The sequence below is a fragment of the Watersipora subatra genome, chromosome 10 (genome assembly GCF_963576615.1).
Source record: "Watersipora subatra chromosome 10, tzWatSuba1.1, whole genome shotgun sequence".
Classification (NCBI taxonomy): domain Eukaryota; kingdom Metazoa; phylum Bryozoa; class Gymnolaemata; order Cheilostomatida; family Watersiporidae; genus Watersipora; species Watersipora subatra.
In genome coordinates this window covers 41599962-41622908 of record NC_088717.1, presented here as the reverse complement: position 1 = coordinate 41622908, position 22947 = coordinate 41599962, and the positions used below count along the sequence as shown (strand labels likewise).

General features: G+C 37.9%; 2 protein-coding genes across 2 annotated transcripts in view; both read right to left on the bottom strand.

Annotated features, from left to right (window-relative positions):
- Positions 1–6938: 6938 nt before the first annotated feature.
- Positions 6939–22947, bottom strand: part of LOC137407090 (baculoviral IAP repeat-containing protein 7-like) — a 63196-nt gene continuing 47187 nt past the window's right edge. Inside the window, exons 7-9 of the mRNA XM_068093694.1 lie at positions 7637–7973; positions 7461–7550; positions 6939–7042 (exon numbers count right to left, since the gene is read on the bottom strand). Coding sequence (XP_067949795.1) covers positions 6939–7042; positions 7461–7550; positions 7637–7973 — 531 coding nt within the window. The remainder of the gene's footprint in view (positions 7043–7460; positions 7551–7636; positions 7974–22947) is intronic.
- Positions 9020–22813, bottom strand: LOC137406126 (baculoviral IAP repeat-containing protein 7-like). Its single transcript, XM_068092656.1, has 7 exons — positions 22296–22813; positions 21159–21334; positions 19236–19352; positions 18404–18625; positions 14808–15007; positions 9589–9711; positions 9020–9046 (listed from the first exon to the last, which is right to left on the bottom strand). Exons 1-7 carry the CDS (start codon positions 22811–22813, stop codon positions 9020–9022), a joined length of 1383 nt encoding a protein of 460 aa, XP_067948757.1.

Here is a 22947-nt window from a genome sequence, read left to right as displayed (position 1 = left end):
GTAGGTCCTGTGCGGACTGCACTGGAGAATGCACTGAAGGGCTTTTGCTGTACCTGGATAACATCATCATCATTGCCTCAGACTTTGAAACTCACTTGCAATGGCTGGAGGAGGTATTGCAGTGCTTCAAAGCAGCTGGAATGAAGCTCAAACCTTCTAAGTGTGAACTCCTGCAGCCGCAAGTTTGGTACTTCAGACATATAGTCAGCAAGGAAGGAGTAGCCACCGACCCAGAAAAGATCCTGGCCGTTCGGCAATGACCAATTCCTAGGGGTCTATGCGATCTACAAGGCTTCCCGGGTACGGTAAGGCACTACCTACAGTACATACCCGGCTTCCCTGACACGGCCCAACTTTTGAACCGACTCACTAGTAAGGGGGAGGTCTGGTCATGGGACCAGGAGGTCTTCAACAAGCTGAAGAAGACGCTGTTCTCAGATTCCCATACTAGGCTACCCAGACCCGATTCAGTCGTTTGTATTAGATACGGGCGCTAGTAATTGCGGAGTTGGAGCAGTGTTATCCCAGGTACAAGGGGAGCTGAACGAGTCATCGCAGACTTCAGCAAGACACTGAATCCGGCAAAGCGGAATTACTGTGAGACTCGGAAGGAACTGCTCGCCATGGTAAGGGCCGTAAAACATTTTCGGCCTTACCTCTATAGGCACCAGTTCTTCCTCCACACGGATCACGCATCCCTTCAATGGCTGTTTCAGTGCAAGGAACCTTTCAGCCAGGTGGCCAGATGGTTGAAGATCTTTGCCGAGTTCCAGTTTACCGTGAAACACAGAGCCGGCCTCCGACACGGCAACGCACATGGGCTTAGTCAACAAATCTGTGATGACTGTCGACAGTGCAAGCTGATGGAGTTGCGAGACGGAGGACTGACCCACAAGGAGTTGGCCCTGAAGAACCAACAAGAAAAAAGTTGGAGTTATTCCTCGAGAGTCATCGCGACCGCGCGCGAGGTGGCCGGTCGTTTGAGCCCGCCTCTGCCTCTAGGGGTATCGAGGTCCAGCTCAAGGCTGGCCGAAGCTACCCTGGGACTTTGTAGGATGGCTTGGGTAAAGACTAGAGAGACCGCCAGGGGGAATTGGCACGCATGCAGGCAGTCGGACATAGACCGGTGGCCTCTATGTATATCTCTATGCAGCAGGTGACAAAGGTAACTCTCGAGCAATTGGAATTGGGCAGGTTTGAGTTGCGACAGCTACACTATATTTTCCCATTCCTCTGGCTGCAGAACAGAGTACCGGAGGCACGTACTGCTCCACACGGCCAGCCGAGGTGGTGCCCGGTCTTCCGCCATCTGTTCGAAAAACAGCCGTTTGGCAGTCTCACACTCTGGGGTGGAAAGAACGATCAACCGGCTCCGACTGACCTTGTATTGGCCAGGCATGATGGCCATAGTGAAAAGAATGGTCAGGAGCTGTGAGGTCTGCCAGGCGGCTCAGCACAGTGGCAACAGGAAAGCAAGTTGCCACCAGAGGCTATATACAGTTCACCTTTGGCAAAAAGTGGCAGTGGACCTGGTTAGACTGATGCTGGAGACACTGAAAGCGCACCAGTTGAGCCTGGTGCTAACGGACCATTTCACTCGATAGCAGGATGCACTGGCTTTCCTGGATGCCATAACTCCCGTAGTTGCCAATGCGCTGGACGGGCGAGTATTTGGCTACGTGGGCTTGTCGGAGCAAAACATACAAACCAAAGGGCACAGTTTGAGAGCCAACTGATGAAAGAATTGTGCCTACTATGGTTAGTGAAAAAAAAACCTCAGGCTAACGGTATTGTTGAAAGAAACAACCGGGAACTTGGAGACTCGTTGCAAGCGCCTCTGGTAACACGAGGAGTGGGACTGGCTGCTATCCCAGCTGATGCGGGCCTACAGGGGTACGCCGCATCCTGCTATGGATGAAACAGCCAACCTGCTGATGTTCGGCTGAGAGTTGCGCCTTCCTGACTTGTTGAAAATTAGCCCACCTCCACTGGAGGAGTCGCCTTCCCATCAGTACGTACAAGAAACACAGAAGAAGTTAGAAGCGGCTCACGAGATACTGATGGAGGCCCAACAGGCGGTGAGACAGGAGGACCAGGAAGAGCCACCACTGTATGCCCCAGAAGAGTGGGTGTGGCTTCTGAACAAACGCTGGTGAAGGGGAGAAAACTCCAAACTACAGACCAAGTACGCGGGCCCTTTTAAAATTATAAAGGCCTGGGCAAACCATACTTATTTCATAGAGAGACAAGGCCTGTCCTCTGTCCAAAATGAGTGCCGGATTGAGCCTTATTATGCCTGTGAAGAAAAGTTAGGCAAAACACCAGTTACACTTGAAATGCGACCTGGTCCCAACATGAAAGGGGCCCAGGCCAAAAGACAAGTGGAGGACTTCCAGCTTGAGCTGGAGTTGGCCAGGAAGCAAGCGGAGGAAATCTCACAATGAAGGACAGTAGACAGAGAGAAGGAAAGCCAGTTGGAGTTGGTTCGGAAGCAGGCGGAGCAGCTACTTCAAACTAATGGAGGATACTAGTCAATGGTTACTCACAACAAAGGGAGCCAACCACAGAGGAGTCAGTTAGTAAGGAGCTAGCAGATCTGCCAGCCAAGCCAGGCCAGACTGAGAGCCCTCCCCAGCCCGACATTAGGAAGAGTCTAGAGAGCTCATCTGACATAACCCCCAGTCGGCCCAAGCTACCAGGCCACCAGACAGGTATGGCGAGTGGGTACGGCTGCAGCAATTGGCAGCCAATCTGAGCTTTCCTTCAGACAGTAAACAGGTGTGTAGAGGAGCCGTGAGGAGAGTAAAGCAGGGATCACTGGTGTTTACGCCCTACAGTTACACAGACCCTCTTCAGGATCTCTGCACTACTACTACTACGAACACTTATATCGACTTGGTTAGAACAGGTGAGCTCGCTAGTTTGTTATCTACTGAGTCTTGCCCGTACAAACCCATGGAGAACGATGAGGAAGCAAAGCTGGTGGACTTACTGGTCTCGGATGAGGAGTTTGGGCTCTCAAACCAAACGGCCTCTGACGAGCCAGTGGGTGCCACTAGCGACCGAGTGATGCAGTGCTCTGGCCAGGCTGCTTCCTCAAGGCCTGCTTGAGTTGAGTCACACCAGGTTGACACTCTGTCGGTCGTCGGCCAGTTTTGACCCGCAAGGATAGTTGGCTACAAGTCTATCTCCAATGGCCGAGAAGACATATGATGACATAGATAGTAGTTTGTTTATCTGAAGACATACACTAGTTGTTCTAAAACAACTTTTAGACACTTCGGCAACTCTTGAGATTGAAATGTGTTGTAAAGGAGCAAACCTGACTAGTAGATTGTCCGTAGTAGTATCTGTTGTACATGTAGTAGTATCGGTTGCACATGTAGTAGTGTCTGTTGTACATGTATTTAGCATCTTTTGTACATTTTGTGGTATCTGTTGTACATGTAATAGTATCTGTTGTAAATCTAGTGGTATCTGTTGTACATTTAGTAGTATCAGTTTTACATGTAGTATTGACTCAACCTCGCTGGTCACTAATCATTCTAAGGTCTGTATTCAAGTATTATATAGTGTATTTATTTTGTACAATGTATTATAGAGGTTCGTGTTTCTATCATTTTATCAGTTTCTTCTTCAATCTTTTCTTCATGTGCCGACTAACTTAGCTCTCAGGGCAGCTAATGGTAATAAAAGTACACTAGAAGATGATGGATAGATAGAAGTCGTGTTCTCCATGTATTGATTTCCAACACATGGAGCTAATTCTTTACCTAAATGTGTACATGGTACGAGTCCAGCATATACGGAGCAACATTGTAGATAATACAAATTAGCTGGAACAAAGCATTGAAGCATATTTCATGTAAATAAATATTTAAATCCTGATGAATCAACAATTTAGAAAAAAAATCTTTGACGATTTTATTCTTTGATTTCCCAGCAAAGACTTAATATGCAGATGTTTGTAATAAACCCTGATTACAATTTGCTGGTTGATGTGATCGCAGATAAATGACACTGTCATGACTTATTATTAGCTAAAAAACACCTTCTTTGAACAGTCTAAATTTCTAAATTATACAATAAACATAAACAAAATTATCAATGTATGTATCAAAATCCACTATTGACTGCACTCTGAAGCAGCAATGATAAAAGGCACAGTTCATCTAGGTACACCCTAACGCAAGGGTTACTCATGTCAATGTCTTGCACAAGTTTTTCTAAACTTGCCTCTGTTATTTCTAAGCTCCTTTGACTTTCTTATTGTGACTGTGACTCAGGATCATTAGACAAACTCCTCCCATCATCAACCGCAAAACAGTTTAAATAAAAGCATTTAGGCTCATGGACACACGCAAAATCTATTTTGAGATTCTAGTTGAGCTTTTGTCTACTTGTCCAAACTTCACATTTATGTGGATCATACCTGGGAGCTACACTACACTGCTAATATATGAACCAGGTATTACATCAAATATTAACATGCTGTGTCATAAATCTACCATACGATTGCTGCTCTTCAAATGGTCTGAAATTTACCAAGGTAATTATTATTACTGAAGTAGGCCAACAGGTTCAGTTAAGCTTTAAAAATAATAAACTGTCTATTGTCTGCTTATTGTCTATTAGTTATGTATTAACAGAACTAATGGCCAAAAAATGGTTTTTAAAGCGACTTTGTTTTTACGCAAGTTTTAATCACAGAAAAAAGGCTTCTGTTGTCAGATTTCAGGCGTTCGTAACAAAATTTAGTGCATGACAATTCGGTCATTGCCTTTTGTGCCAAGTGTAACATTCTCAAACCACCAATTATTATGATATTATAATTGAACCTTATCTTCTGACAGCCTTGTGTTGTATTTATTAAAATTTTCAGTGTCGCCAGGATAGTCTGTAGGAGAGCCGATATAACAAGGTCGATGCGAAGCCAGTTTTTTTTATTGACAATTTTGGCTTTTGAAAGAGCTACAGGAAGTAAAAATACCTCTATAAGTTTTGCGCTGAAACTAAATCAATGAATGTCATGAGCAACCAACTTCATACCGAAAGTAAGTAAGTGAATACACACTAGGCTTTCCAGCACATGTAGGTGTACTACTTGTTAGTTATAGCAGCTTCAAAAAGATGACAACTAAATTTTATCCAGTTTTCAATGAAGAGGTCAGATCTTATAAGATGCACTTTATTTTATAACGGAAAGACCTAAAGTATAACTGCAACAGTACTTTATGGTTGACTATCATGAATTATATATACAGTATGTATCTCTTGTGGCCATTGTCGATTGAAGCAATTTTGTAAGGTGAATTAACTGAAACATACTACAGCACTTTAGATATAAATCAGCATGGAACTTATGATATTTATTTAAGCGTTTATTCACAGAAAAGTCCAAATTAGCATTGATTTTAAATTGATTAGCAATGATTAATTACAATGAAACTGTGTTAGACAAATCACAACTTGGATAAAACAGACTACAATACAGGTATCTCTGATGATACAAATAATATGATTTAGTAAACACTGAATGTGCCACAGGGTAGAACAAAACTCTCAAAGTTTACAAGTTTTGATAGCAAAATAGTTTGCTACACACAAAACTACCGCATTATAAAATCAAACTTGGCTATTTTTGTTTTGTTATTGAAAATACATGTATATAGTGTTGAATAGCACACAACATGTTACTATAGACTCACACAAAAGCTGTTTAATATAAATGCATCATAAACAATAGCTTGTTCCTATCATGCAAGAAGATGAAGGGTTGTCAATGACAATGTGAATACAATGTTAGAAACACAGTTGTGCTACTATCTGTATCAATATGAAATACAAAGAGGTGAATAAGTAATATGTTCTGTCACAGGAGGTGTAATCATAGCTATTATACAGCCTCTTAGCCATGAGTTACTTCTTGTCAAAGTTTATTCAAGTTGCAATACAGTATCAGGTTTCAAATGCTGACTGCAATACTCCCGCAATCATATAATTTCCTATAAATTTAGCCTCTGATCAAAATAAAAAGTTCACACGGAAATTTTAGCTAGGCTTAGTTATAGCCTCAGACTACAAGCAACACATGTGACTTAAGTCTAACTTAGACTTAGTTTACATGCGTTACTTGTAGACTAATTCTACCAAGCCTGCCACAGTGCTAAGGTTTTAGCTCAAGGCCAAATTATTGTACAAAATCATGCCCAAATAGACATCAATTATGTACTGCTTTGTAACAACAATGAGGCAAAATGATTAAACCAAGACAATGACATATTTTAACTGGTCTAACTCATTAGAAACTAGACATGGTATTCAAAGCTGCCTTTACCAACTACAGCCATTAATAATAGTTTAAAGTTGTAAGTTTCCTTCAATGTAATGGGATATTCATAGGCCAAAGTACTGGTGATATAGAGAGTATAGATATTATAATAAACCAGCTTGGTTATTACATGGTATGACAGCTAGAAAACGCCTCCTGTGAGCAATCCTAATTACAATAACTGAATCTATAACAACAAGGATACACACTATTTATCAATATATCTATCGTAAGGCACGACTGATCACGCTCTGGAGCAGTATACATATTATAAATGTTAAAGTTTATCCAGGTACACCCTAACAGTGCCACGAACATCCTGCCTGCATAGGGGGCACTGTAACATGACTGGAGCACATGATGGGCAGCAGACTGAAACAAAACAAATTATCTGCTGATTAAAATAAACATAATGTTTGCATTGTGCTTAATTTAGATTTTGTTTCACGATATGATAGCTAGAAAATACCTCCTGTGAGCGGATCTTAATTACCAAAACTGAGTCTATAACAACACAAACTATTTATTAATATATCTATCGCACACTTGGCCTAGCTATGAAGCAGTAAATATTGTTTATCAAATTGTCACTGTTATATAATATTGTTTATTGTTTTTCAAAGTTTATCCAGGTGCACCCTAGCGAATCCACAAACATCTTGCCTGCATAGGGGGCACTGTAACATGACTGAAGCACAGGATGGCAGCAGACTGAAACAAAACAAATTATTTGCTAATCAGAATAAACATAATATTTGCATTATGCTTAATGCAGATTTTGTTTTTATCATGATTCCATCAATTGAAATTAAAGGAAGAGTTGTCATGTCACAGGTGCACACAACCCTTAAATTTTAACACTTCTCAGCAAGGTTGAAATTTTAGCAGTTTATTGTGGTCATGGTATGTCAGCCTTTAATCGAAAACAAAATATTAATCCTGTTGCCTAGAATATGCAAATAGACAGCAACATTCATGTGTGAGTATATCTAATAAGAAAACAACCTAAGACAATTTTAACTACCAGCTCGAAGTAAAACTTGACTGCTTCATGACGATCAAGGGGTAACATGCGCCAACCCACAAATAATTTCATCAAATAGAAATGAATATAGCTGCGAATTCTTACCCGTATGCACACATGGTAAGAACATGGTACCAACTGGAGAATCCATGCATATTTTGCACTTAAGTTGTGATTTGACGATCCTTGCCAAATCTGCAAGGTTAAAAAGACATAAAAAATAAAATTGACAACTAAAGTTTGCACAAATCATAGCACAAAATTATCTCCATTATCCTTACCCAATGTGCTAGCCTGAGGGGTTTCTGGTTCATTACCGGACTGTCCCGGACCACTAGGTGCCTCAGCTTCAGCAGACTCCATTGGCTCATCATCTGGCGGTGGTGACATGGCACGCGATGTGCTTGGTTCCTCAGTGGTTGCTGGTGTGGGTTGGACTGTTGACTGAGTGGCAGCCTCCTCTTGATCTCCAGGTCCCTGAGGTGGAGTTACAACCTCTGGTGGTGCAGGCTCACTGGCTATAGCTCTCTGCGCTGCATCGAGTTGCCTTGCATCTTCTCTACGCTTCAGCATGGCTCGTACGATAGATGCTCGATCCATGAAATCAGGTCCGCCAGACTTTAAGAATACTAAGTATGATGAGGCAAACATATGAGCCTTTTGATCAAAGACTACGCAGACTGCGGCCCTTAATATTACACTAAACAGAGCTAAGACTAAAATAATTTTAACCTTGTCTTGCAAGTCATTTCATGGTAGTTCAGTAACAGATATCATTCAATACTGCCCAAGGCGATGCAACTCTCTAATGCAGACAGCAAGCAGAAGCCAATCTGTTTAGGAGGCACAGATTTCTCCGGGAAAGACCTGATACATGTTTGTTGTGAGCACTGATTACATTTTACTGGTTGATATACATGAAGTTGTAGCAAAATGAAACCAAAATGATTTGAAAAAATTATGGACTTTTTTCAAGTACAGAAATGAATATGCAACTTATACACACGCAAACCAATTTCTGATCATGATTGCCTCAGCATAAAGTTTTTTCACAAATGATAAAATTTGGAGCAAATATTTGGCCTGGCTCTGAAAGTAGTTTCCAACATATGACAGTAGGAGTTACTCAGAGCATTGCAGTTTGGTAAGTGAAAGATAAAACAGAAAAATTAATAGAAATATACAATAAGTTTGTTTGATCTTGACCTAGTTGAAGTTAGAGTAAGTTACACCAGATACCTCGATCACCACCTCCACAACACCGAACATATATTTTTAGTCGTGTATCTTTTAGGGTAAAGTAACCGAAAAACCTTTTTTGATTGATTGTTGCTTTAGCAGTTTTTTTCTAGGTAATCTGTGTTTAGTAATATTATATAACGCATTTATTTTAATAATTCGTATGATTAACTGCAGTATTTTGTACATAATTATGATATGGTTATGCGCTGTTGAACGAATTACAATGTAACCTGATAGGAATAACTGCTTCAACATACAATGGTTCTAATATATCAAACGTATCTCATAACAAACTAACTTCACACGTAAGGGCTTGGCTGCGAACTTGAAACTCCCAAAATAATATAGCATATTAAGGAAATATTAGAAATTGAATGTATCTCTTGTCCAATGCGTTTAGGTAAATTTATCCTAGACAATTGCTAAGTGCAACCTTTACTCTCAAATCTCTACAAAAAGACAGTGCATGAAATTGGCATGTGAATCACTTAGTTACACCAGCGACTTGTTCTGTATGGAGGATATGTTTACTTTTGACATTTCTAATGAAACTAACTATGACACAGCAAATAATAGCCACACATTAATCGGTTTCATAGCTACGCATATCGTTTTCATCGGAAATTTAGTTATTAAATAGCCAACATTGGAGGAACCATGCAGAAACAGCAATAAAATAAAAATGTGCCTTCACTCTGTGTCGAGCACGAATTGTTATTGATCAATCAGCTAGGACAAACAGCTTGAAAAGAGCAAAAGCAAATTAGTAGTGATTATCGTATGCGCAACCAGAGTTACACACAACTTACTATTTGCATATGACCCTGAACTACAAAATCACTTTTATAGTAAAAATCACATTAGGTTCAATCTTAGGAGAGTCAGGACATGTTTAGAATTGATTCTCTAGAAAAGACCGGTCAAATGAGAAATGGGCTAATAAATATCATGGTTTAATTCAAGTTCATCATACAAATCTGACATTTTGTACCTTAATGTTCCGAATGAGTGCACTTCTCACTTCCTCTCGTGGGTAGTCTGGAGAGATCATTTGAAGGACATTCTGAGTGGCTGTATTGTCCATCCTCGGAAGGAGCATCCTTGTAGTAACAACCTGAAAAGAAGAGTTTAAAATGGACCATTCAAGGTATTTTACCTCTAGTACATCTACTATTAGGTACATCTACTATTGAATGTGTGTGATAGCAATGAGAAAATACCAATGTGTCATTCAGTAATCAATCAACCACTAGTGAACACTCCAATAATTATTCTGATAAAATATTCCAATATAGATTTGTTTGTAGGATGGTTTCATTCCAGTAAACATAATTGCAAATGATATTTTACAATAAATGAAATAATTAATAAGACAGTAGCTTACTCACATCTACATGTAGTTTCAATAAATTTCACAATATTAACTGTTTTTTTGACTATTTTCTCATTTTATAACCTTACTAGGTGAATGCCCGGCGTTTCCAGGATATTTAAAAAGTCTTGCAAATAAAAATAAATTTGCACAGCAAATTTATTTTTATTTAACATAAACAACAGTTACCATTCTCCCTTTCAAACTTCATATCATGAGAAATGTGTGTTGTGCAGTTTCAATAAATTGAGAGAAAAAAATAAAACAACTGTAAAAGTGTTTAACTGTAAATGTGTTACTGTAGTTACCTACAATAACTTTAGTGCCTTTGCTGGTCTGCAAGAAAATGCAACATTACAGTGTACAACATGTACAGTATGTGCAGTAGCAGCAGCACGTACTGTAGGGAGATCTTATCTTCAAGACAGATGTATAACATGAATGTTGAATTTAACATAAATGAATTTAGTTTACTAAACAAATACTTAAAGCTAAGTTTTAGTATGTATTTTACAGAAATAAACTTCAACTTTGTCATGGGCTACAATTTTATCGCTAATCTGTTTTCGAATTCGTTTTTACTATAACTTTTAATGAATAACCCTGAACTGAGATAGCGAGCATCACATTTCTCTTTCAGGCATTGTGGGATGGATGTTGGCGAGTAGCATATTGGAATTTTGTTATTTCGTTGTAGTTTTTGATTTTGAGGATCCCACCCTTTTGATGTTAAATAACTGTAATGTGAATTTTGTCGCAAGTCACCCCTTAAATAATACAAGATACACTTTAAAATGCTCTAATTTGGCTTTTAATTCTCAAAACTTTTTTTGGAGAGGGCCCTCGAACCCCCCTTCTTTGGGAGGGCACTTCTGCTCCCCTCCCAGACCCTCCCCGCACGGCCGAATCGGTCTTCGGCAACGACTAACTGACAGTCTCCTGACCACTTTTTCTTTGGACAATACAGCCCTGCCTAGGACTATTTGTCAATTGCGCTGCTTTCGCGAGATCACGCAATGCTTGAAAATAATTAGTCTCAGTCGCGACCCTTAACATCACAATGCTTGGAACCTGAGTTATTTATCATAGACATAATCTGTACATGGAGAACTAATGACACCGATTTCTTTGTCTTCCTCATTGGTTCTCTGGAATTGTCCTACCTTTGCATGACACTACCGCCATTATCGTAGTTGATAAATATAAGTGGTATCCACTAAAATAGGCGGTAAGAGTACATAACACCGCATATGAAAATTGTGAGGTCACAATTTTTGAGTCTATACCATTGAACATTTTTGCAGTAGAGCTCTGGAGAAATCCTATAAACACCAAACAATGTGCCTCACTATGTCAAACAATGGCTCATTCGAAAGCCAAGACTCTAATGAATTAAAATATATGATAAAGAAATAATGTAATTTATGTGCTTTAAGAAAGTTTCTCAAAGAAATTGATGCAACTAGTGAAGATTTGCTAACATAAAAGAACACTAGAAATTCCACTGTCATACAGCTCACGACCAAAATGATATTGGAAAAAAGAAAGGGTACTCCTGGTTGAGAAATGCAATATTAGCAGTCAAATGGCACTGCAGTGCAATAGGATAACTGCAATGGTAGCTGTAATGTACTGGGTGGGGGTGTTATTATGTACAACAAACAGCAATAATGAAAGAAAAATATTATATGTTTATATCTCTCCCCTGCAAAAGGAGAAATGCGATATTAGAAGTAAACTGCACTGATATTATTAGAATAACCAATATTATTAATATAGTAATACAGTAATAGTAGAAAAACCAATGCACAATTTTGTTTACATTTCAAACCGTCATAGCTAACAATATCAAGAAGTTGTGATATTTATATAGATTTTTAGAAAATCTGTTAAAAAAAATATTTAGAAAAAATAATAACAGTAGCGTATTGTCCATCATCGATGTTGTTAGTGTGACTATAATACTTCAATAGCCATCCAAACTTACAATTAAATATTGTAATAATCTCATAAGAATCGTTAGAGAAAAATATCATAGTCATTTCCTTTACTTTCACTGCTTTGGACATCAGTTAGAATACCAAAGTACTCAAAAGTGTCCAAAATTTCAGTTACTTTGAAATTGGCAAAAAAGAAATGATTGTATTTCAGTACTTTTACGTTAATTACAGAAACCTTCGGCAATTCGACAATGGTATAGACAGGTGAAATGTTCACGTTATTTTTTAGTGAAATACACACGACTTAATGGTTCTATTCTCTGCCGCTCGGCGTTTCGCTTGCTGGTCTTAATTTTGATAAAAATAAGACTTGGCAAGTTTTAATAACGATTTTCGGCCAGCTTAATCTGTCTATTTGTGTATAATCCGATCGGATGGGTAATTTTTAAGATATTGTCGACAATTTACAAAGACTTGGTAATATATTTAAATAGGCTTATTTGTGTTTTGTATCATTATTATACCTAAACGACTCCATTGAAAAATGGTTAAATTTGTTGATGAGATTTCGGTACAAGGGTTTGCGACGTTTTTGATGAATAATTTTCGAGAATTGTGTGCACATGCATGTATCATAAAACTTTAAAACGTTCACTCCGTTCTTGTTTGGTCGTGAGATTAGATTGCTAAGGGAAATGTTTTGTCAAAGTTGTGGAGTAATCGTCAGAAGCTAACTTCATTTTTAGTACATGCACAAGCCTGATTGCAAGACAGTTTCAAGAGATGATGAGCTCTTCTAAAGATATGAGTGGCCTCGCCTTCCTTGTTGACATTTTTGGCCATTTGAATGATCTGAACCTCAAACTTCAAGGGACGACCAAGACTATCATTGATACACTACCAGATGTTTAAGCCTTCTCCCATAAGTTGGAATTGTTTCTAGTGGAGTTGCAAGGTGCTATGCTTCACTTTCCTACTCTAAAAGCATTTTTAGATGAGGATGGACAATTGGCCTCTTGTACAGCTGATTACACTCACTTTATAGAAAAGCTGTAACAAAAGTTTAACAATCGATTTAGTCAGTTTCAATCTTTGAAACACATCATACAACTTATAAAAGCATCTCAGAAGGCAAAGCCTAATGGAGAGTGGGCTACTCAGTTGCCATTGAAAAGTGTTAATGCCTCATCTCTGCAACTGGAGTTGTGTAACCTTAAAGGTACAGATATAAATGAAATTGAGGAGGGCTTCTACTTGAAATCTTCAACAAAGGCTGAATATCCACAGCTTGCTCAACTAGGAAGATGGTGGTACACCGTGTTTGCTGCTACATATATATGTGAATCAGCATTTTCATACATGAATAATATCAAGAACAAGTTAAGATCCACTTTGACTCGAGATCACTTGTGTCAGCTCCTATGAATAGCATGCTGCAGTAGAGAGGCAGATTACCATGAGATAATGAGCAGCCATACACAATTCTATAAATCTCACTAAAGTTAAAGTTATACAAAGCTCTTTAGGCTCACTTCAACATTATTCAATGCTATTGTAATATTAAGTATTATTAAGTATATTAAATATTCTAATAAATAAATTTAATTACAATACAACTACTAAGCTTGTATTATCAGTATAAAATGTTATACTGTAATACACATGTTATGTGGCTCCCAAAAATCTTGCAACTTTGAAATTTGGCTCTTTGAGAAAAAACTTTGCCCGCCCCTGCTATACGGTATATGATAGCATTTGATGAATACCCCTTGTCTAGCTCAGTGGTAGAGCCCGTGGATAATAAATTTGCGGCTGCAATCTCCGTGAATTCAAATACTTCAGAATGCGGAATTTTAAATCCAAGACTTTAATAGCTTTATCTGGACATACCAAAGGATAGATGACAAACTTTGAGAAATATATACTCTACAAGATGAAACAATTCGATGAATTTAATAAGTCGTGAGTTCGCGTACAGTAAAATCCGCGAATTACTAATTTTATTCTTAAGACAAGAGAGAACAACTACTACCTCAAAAAAAAACCTAGCCGCTAGGCAGAGCTAGTAAATGTAGCTGAGTTCCAAACTTTTTTTAAATCATTGGCAGGGCTTTGAGTTAAGCCCATTGTCAATGCATTACGCTTCTTTACAAAATCTTTCAAGTTTGTCACAAGTTATTCGGAATTCGGCGCAGCATCATCATCAAAATAACCTCTCCTGCAGTTCTTTACGCTGAAAAGCTCATAACCTACCACAAATTGTTGGTTCACCAAAGACCTCCAAATTGATGAACATTCATGAAAACCACTGAATGCAGCCGAAAATTTATAGCTTAGCATGATCGACATAAATTTCTCAGCTAAATAGAAACCTAAACAGCTAAATAGAAACCTGCTTTATCTACGGAACATGTCAGACATGTCTGTCACAAACACAATGCTTTATCTACTAAACATGTCAGACATGTCTGTCACAAACACACAGCTTTATCTACTGAACATGTCAGACATGTCTGTCACAAACACACTGCTTTATCTACGGAACATGTCAGACATGTCTGTCACAAACACAATGCTTTATCTACTGAACATGTCAGACATGTCTGTCACAAACACACTGCTTTATCTACGGAACATGTCAGACATGTCTGTCACAAACACAATGCTTTATCTACTGAACATGTCAGACATGTCTGTCACAAACACACTGCTTTATCTACGGAACATGTCAGACATGTCTGTCACAATCACAATGCTTTATCTACTGAACATGTCAGACATGTCTGTCACAAACACACAGCTTTATCTACTGAACATGTTAGAGATGTTTGTCACAAATACACTATCATATGCCAAATGTGTGGCTCAGAGGTTTGAACAACAGAGTGAATTACTCACATGGATGACTGGCTCCTTCTCTGGCTCCACGTATCGACCATGCTCCTGTATTGTTGCTGCTACCCAATCCGCTCCTTTCTCTTGTATAACCAACTGACATTCTGGTGACTGCCTAGCGTGTCTCCTCCAAACATCGTCTGTTGGTGCCCAGTCAGACATCTCAACACCACAAGAGAAGCAGCAGACCACATCCCCTCGTCCTGAATAAATTGATATATAGTGAAAAGTAGCAAGGAATGACTAAGATAACATTAATAGGATCTCTTGGGGTTCATTCGTACCATATAAGGATGCCATGGTGTTCCTAGGTAAGACATACAAGTACTTAAATTCATTTACTGCCAAGTTTGCATGAGTGTAAGGAAATATGCTCCGCTCAGCAACTAGTGCATGAGTGTCTGGATGCAAAGGTGACAACTTCACAATCGATGCTATGGAACAAGCGCCATCAGCAGCGCCAGTTGAAAATAGTTGTAATCTTTCAGGGAATATTGCAATGATTACAACTCATATCAATGTAGAAAAACTATTCGGCCTGATATCTAGTGCTGATCAATACAGAAATATTTAGACTTCTTGAGAATGATCACAAATGTTGGTGTATAATAAATGCATTATCTACTTTTAATATATCAACTGTTAACAGTGGTATGGTGGAAAATGTAATAATGTCCATTAAAGCCAACAAGGCTTCAGGACGAGATAATATCTCTGGTATAATTTTACAAGCAGCTAGCCAGTCGTTAGTGATCCCTCTTACTAAGTTAATTAACAATAGCATTACTCAAGGTATGGTTCCTAAACAGATGAAAATTGCTAGAATTAAGCCTGTCTTTTAAAAAGATGATCGTGTTCTATGTTCAAATTATCGACCTATATCTATTTTACCTATTTTTAGCAAAATATTAGAGGCTAGCAAATGATCAAATAATAAACTATCTTGAACTAAATAGCTTATTGAATAACTATCAATTTGGTTTTAGAACAAAACGTGGGACTTCTGACGCTTTGTCAGCTTTTACAAATATAACTTTTGAGGCTTTTAATAAAAGAAACAGTGTTTTAAGAATTTTTATTGATTTTAGCAAAGCATTTGACACTATTAACCATGATATACTTTTACGAAAACTAACCAAATTAAATATCAGTATTTAAAGTATTAATTGGGTTAAAAGCTATTTACACGACAGATTTCAATGAACAAAAATTAGTGGTTTACTTTCTACTGAAAAGCGCGTAACCTTTGGGGTTCCACAAGGTTCAATTTTGGGCCCAACATATTTTTGATTTATATAAACGATCTTTGCAAATCATTACAATGCTTACAACCTATTCTTTATGCAGATGACACCACTCTTTTTCTAGAATCAAGTAACCTTAACAGCATGTTACCTCAGATAAATGCAGATTTGGAAATCTTCCGATGCTAGTGCATCAGTAACCAACTCACAATTAATATTGATAAAACTAATTATATGTTTATGAAAAATCCGCAGAACAAATTTAATTTAAAAATGCACTCTCTGCATATAGGAAATAACATATTGTACCAGACTGATCATGTTAAATTCTTAGATGTTTGGCTTGATAATAGTCTGAATTGGTCTACTCATATATCTAACATACTAAAGGACCTTCGTCCAGCAGTTGGACTTTTCTTTAGGTTACCAAAGTACTTCCCACGAGAAATAATGATTACATTATATAACTCCTTAGTGAATTCTAAATTTATTTACTGCCTCGAATCTTGGGGCAACTCACCTGACACATTTTTAAATAAAATTAAAGTCTTTCAGAAAAAGCTAGTGCGAAGTATATGTCATAAAACCTTTGACTATCCACCAAAAGAATTGTTTACTCAAACTAATATTTTACCAATAAATAAGTTGTATACGTTAAAGCTGCTGCTAATGGGTCATACTGTATTTCATTCATCTGGGAATAGAGGACCACCGCTCTTTTATAGCACTCGTCACTCTCTTCTTCTTCATATTCCCTTATATATATATTTTTTTTTAATTTAATTTTATTATATTCCCTTCAATATCAAACAACCTTTTATTGGAATAACCTACCTGACAGATTGAAGAAAATTGTAAACAAATTTGACTTTAAAAAACAAGTAAAATGCTATCTCCTGTCTCTCTGACTAAGGCGGGCTGAGGCCTGCCTTTGTTCTGCTGCTGTTGGCTGTTTTTGGGGCTTGCGCGACATTAGCTGGGCTACAGTGCACCTATGGCTCCATCATCATTATCTCGTGCTCAGGTTGAGTGAATTTCGCTATGCTTTTTTCATTTTTTCACTAATTTGTATTGAACCTGATTTATTTACTAATATGCAGTTTATTTTTCTGTATTGTTTCTGTTGATGAAAATACACACACGCACACACACGCGCACACACACACGCACGCACACACACTTAACCAAACTTTTAACACCACATTTCAACACCACAAAAGAAGCAGCAGACCACATCCCCTCGACCTGAATAAGTTAAAAATGGTGACAAGTAGCAATGAACAAATAGGATAGCATTAATAGGGTCTCTTGGTTTCATTCGTACCGCATAAGGATACCATTAAACTCTTAGGTAAGTCACATTTGAAATCATTTACTATCAAATTTTGTTCAGTAACTAGAGTCTACAAGTGCCTGGAAACAAAGGTGACAACTCCACAATTAACGCCATCGTACAAGTGCCATAGGCAGCAGCTACTTGACTATTTAAAGTCGGCAAGCCGTTCCAATCAGCATTTTGACAATATGCAGTTCATTTGTTTTTTTTTGCATGGCAACCACTAACAGTAGCTAAATAAATCTTTTCAGCTGTGCTCTCAACAAAATTCTCTACAAGATAAACCCTAATTAAAATTTTACTTTGACAAATTAAGTGGTTTTATCACTTTTTTGATGCAGAGCATAGAACAGTGTCTAGATAGATATAGAGACGTAGTGTCACCTACTCAAACTTGATGATGCAGAGCATAGAACAGTGCCTAGATAGTTATAGAGACGTAGTGTCACCTACTCAAACTTGATGATGCAGAGCATAGAACAGTGTCTAGATATTTATAGAGACGTAGTGTCACCTACTCAAACTTGATGATGCAGAGCATAGAACAGTGTCTAGATAGTTATAGAGACGTAGTGTCACCTACTCAAACTTGATGATGCAAAAGATAGAACAGTGTCTAGATAGATATAGAGACGCAGTGTCACCTACTCAAACTTGATGATGCAGAGCATAGAACAGTGTCTAGATAGATATAGAGACGTAGTGTCACCTACTCAAACTTAATGATGCAGAACATAGAACAGTGTCTAGATAGATATAGAGACGTAGTGTCACCTACTCAAACTCAGACTAGTTTAAAGGTCACATACTTTCAGCTAATTTAGCTGATCTATTTTTATTCTTTTTATTCCATCATTTGTTTATGTTCTATTTTTAGTTTTAATTCTTTAAATTAAATTGCTGCAAAAAACGCACTAGCAATTTTAAAAAATTCACCCATATAACCTAGTTAAAAGCCTATAATATGAAAGAGTGAGCATGGTGAATGATAAATCCTTGAGGATCCTTTGACCAAGTACCTGTGTAGAAAAGCTGGTGCTCAATCATCTCAGAAGCCAGCTTGCTATTACCAGAAGGCCATGTGAGGAACGTATCTTTACGTCTCGAATCAACAGCAAATTCAGGGTGTTTCATAGACTCAGTGACAACTCCCAATTCTGTCTCAGTCGATGGCAAAGGAAGTGCATCATCATTGAATATGTCAGCAAGTACGTCAGGTATATTTCGCACGGTTTTCATGCCTGCATGAAACAATATTCTGTGCTAATATAACTATGTCTAAAATGTCTTGCCACATTTTCAGACATTATAATGCAATATAACAGATCAAGTATTCATAGTCCATTAACGTTGGCGCACACTGAATGTCATTTAAAAGCATACTGACACAAGTTTGGTGTGAACATAAGTGCACTAGATCTACAATAAATATGAGAATGTTTGGTTAGATAAACTTTCCTGCCTATTTGACCGATGTAAACTATCATAGCATAAAACAGCATTTCTGCTCGTGGAGTTATGTAAAATTTGCCTACTTAAAACGAATTCCAACATTTTTAACACTGTGAAATATATATTGGTAATTCTTCCTTCAATTTACATCATGCTCAGACTCAATAGAACAGAGTGCTAGAACAAAGGCCCACAGCTGTTATGTGGGTACAAGCGTAATCTATACCACACGAATCTATGTTCTAATTTGAATAAAAAATTGATAATTCCAAAAATGAAGTCATTGTGAAAACAGTAACTCACCATTTTTCAAGTGTAGATCAGTGTAAGGAGTATAGACATATATGATTAAACTAATGAAAACAACATAAGACAAACTATGAGGGTTTGACAACCCACCTTGCATAAACTGACAGTGCATTGATTTCTTACGATGAACCACATCAGGTACCATGCGGTTAGTCCAGTCACTGATCCTCAGTTTGCAGTAGAAACACTCCACTGTATCATCCGTACCTACAAGATGAGGCAACTCTCTAATGTGTGCGTACAGGCACTAATCAGTGGCAGCAGCAATCTTAAAATAACTTTACTCATCCGAATTAATTACTACATAAACACGATTGGGAATAAATGGGAACAGAGTTGCGCTTCCTACTTGCTTCAAAGAAGTTGGCCCGAATAAGGATCGAAATTAACTCAGAACATAAAATGGGTAGTAGGCATGTAAAAAGACTCGTAATCATATAACCAGAGATAGTAGAGTGAGTGATATAAATACATGATATAACTTACTCCCACTTACACTACAAATCATGCACATTAACTCGACTGCTAGATTGTACTTTTTAATTTTGCTAATTTTTTTCTTTCACTCACAAATTTGTGACGTTTCAAAGGATTTCATATGTCATGTTGGAAAATACATCATATGTAGAGACAAGAATCTGCGTTGCATGTCAAACAATTCAAATATTGAGGTGATTGGAAATAGAAGCCTTACTGTATGTCAAATTTTAAAAACAAGCATTTTAATTTGAAAAAAAGCGCTGACATCTGTAGCACTTTTTACACATTTCTATTGTTACTATGAAAGCAATAGAGACACCATGGTTAGAGTTTGTGCTCTGAAACACCTCAAACTGACTGAAATATGCAACATAATCACATTAGTTGATTGAACTGGGGAAAACCACTTAGATAAACAATATAAAGTTTGGAATGTGATGTCTATATGAAAGAATTACTTTCCAAGTGTAAACAGCACTGTATATCACTTCCAGCAAGATGTGGTAACATCGTGTATGATAATCCTGCACAACCAGTTTCTAACACATTATAAGTTACACTTTGTTCAATCAAGTACTATTGCATTTAACAAGTTTATTGGTATGAACTGATCTCTCTCTCCCTCTCCCTCTCCCTCTCCCTCTCCCTCTCCCTCTCCCTCTCCCTCTCCCTCTCCCTCTCCCTCTCCCTCTCTCTCTCTCCCTCTCTCTCTCTCTCTCTCTCGCTCTCTCCCCCTCCCTCTCTCTCCCCTCTCTCTCTCCCTCCCTCTCTCTCTCTCTCTCTCTCTCTGTGAATGCAAAACTATAAATTGCGGCAGCTGGAGCCCTTTTCAGACAAAAAGATTAGGCAATACATGAACCTCCAACAAAGATTACACAATACCAGATACAGACTCAGGGTGATCAGTTTGTCAGACGCTGATGAACCATCATAAAAATTAGTTGACACGATGACTACACAATTACTCGCAGTGGTTAGGGAGAGTGTACTCATTCTGGTTCCCCAACAAGTTATCATTATATGAGATGACGCAGCTGGCAATAAGCCAGTATATTTTAATGCAACTTAGAAATATCCAATGCCACTTGGAAATATCCAATGCAAATTGAAAACATTTAATAAGACTTGGAAATACCCAATTGCAATGATTGATTAGCGACATTGTTATCTGATCTGGAATGTTCACTTGTATCACGTGCATTGTGAGGAGAGCATATGTAGTAATATGGCTAGAATTCTAACTGATTCATCAGCAAGTCTAGTCACATCTTGACTAAACTAAAGAGACTTTTTACCACAACTGAAGATGAACAAGGTACTATCAGCCACACTGGTAAATGTGAATATTTATGTCATTTGATTAATATCAGTTTAGTTCACATTACTTAGCTAGTAACTAACCTACACTTTGCACTCTCCAGCGCTTAGCGCTCATAACTACGCATAACAATTACTAAGTATGAGCAAATGTGAAACATTAAGCACATCTCCTGTCAGTCATTAGTCTTTGACTTGGGGAAAGTAAGTACTTACCATGGATGTATATGAACCCTGAAGCTGCCAGTTCTCTGGGTGATACAATTGTCGATTTGGGCCAAGCATTGAATGTCTTTCTTCTGTGTGTTTCATAATTGAATGTAGAGAGAATTTGGTCAATATTAGGAGAAGGCTTCCTGATGACTTCTATGGATTGCTTGGGTAGGATTGACCTGATAAGTAATGATTATCTTCATGTCAAATTCACTCATGTATATACAGCAGAGCCTCTATTTATGAAAGACTACTGTATACAAAATTTTCAAGTTCTGAAATATTTTTGGGCAGACACTTTCAGATATTTTTTAGATACAGAAGGACTAAAGGGATTTCGTGCTTTGGCTCGTTTTCTTTTCGATTGGCTGAATTAAAGCAGAACACACCTTACTCAGTTTTCTTTGCTAACAAAAGACGGTAAGCAGCAGGTATTTTTTGCTGGTGGTATAATTTGGAGTTATCATTTATCGCATGTAGGACAAGATAACCTCCAATTCTAGCAATGAAAGTTTTGTATTTCCCGTATTGTGACACTGTTTTATATTGCCGATGTAAATAAATGTTTCCATTTGCGTTTTTGAGAAGATTTATTCTAAGCAAAACAAAAACAAGAATAAATCCCAAAACCCCGCCTTTTGACCCCCTCTTCCAACTTCCCGGGGTATTTTTTTAGACTGCCAACAGCAAAAGTTAGCAAACATGTCATTCATAGTTTTTATTCACTATTTGTAAATTTTCGTTTTTCGATACAAACTCTTTCTGTTGATCATGAGCGATATGTGAAAAGTGGTTGACAACTGAGCATAGCAAGCATCCTTGAGTAGTGACCAAAAGTAATGCTAATTGCAAACTTTATAATCACACAAATGATTAATAAAGTCATCTGACAAAATGGATCCTTAGTGAATATTACATAGGAAATACTTTTTATTGCGTCCAGCAGAAACACGATCAGTATTTTTACAATGAACTGCTGCACATTTACTTAAACTTCATAAATTACACTTATGCTGCCTACATTATGATTAGTGAAACTTGATTGACAGCAAAAATACCCATAAAAAGCCTAAGATACTAAGTAACAGGCAGATTTTATAAATGTCATGAAGTTACACAAAGTTAGAGATTAAAAAGTACCTGAGCTGAGATTGTGCGCGATACAATTTATTCAATTCTTCTGAACTGGTAGGAACCTCCTCAGCATCTGTACTCTCCTCAGCCACCATTACAAGAGTGATGTGCTGATCACTATGAGGTTCATTAGAGAATAACTGCGCTTCACTTTCATCTATTTGACTTTCATTTTGAGGAGCTCGAAGAATCACTGGCCCAAACTCAACAGCAGACAATGAATTATCAGGAAATGGAATTCCAACATCTTGTCGGTTTGTCTGCGAGTGATTTTTTAAAAATGGGCAGCTTTTTGAATACACTCGGTGCCAAGCTAAAGGATCATGGGTAGCATGCAGATTCTTCACTTCCAGATGGCAAAAATGGCAATGGTGTATCTGTGATCCATCGATGGCTGCCAGCGCAAATCCTGCACTTGCATATCGTACGGCTGGTATATCAGAATCACGCCCAGAATTGGCAAATGTTTTGAGCCGATGACGTTCACTGGCATAATTCGCATTTGAAATTAAAACATCTCCCATCTCTGATCACTCTACAGTAATGAAAATACACATTAAATAATTGTAAGAAAATTAAGTGAATAATTGTTAACTGGGCTATATTCCTAAACCTTTTTCCTAGAACAGTAACTTTATTATATCTGTATTATTTTATC

Coding starts and splice junctions, on each gene's coding strand:
- LOC137406126 (XM_068092656.1), bottom strand. CDS start 22,813: ATGGGAGATGTTTTAATTTCAAATGCGAATTATGCCAGTGAACGTCAT. Junction 21,335..22,295: donor CGCGCACAATCTCAGCTCAG/GTACTTTTTAAT, acceptor ATTACTTATCAG/GTCAATCCTACCCAAGCAAT. Junction 18,626..19,235: donor GCACTGTCAGTTTATGCAAG/GTGGGTTGTCAA, acceptor TGTTTCATGCAG/GCATGAAAACCGTGCGAAAT.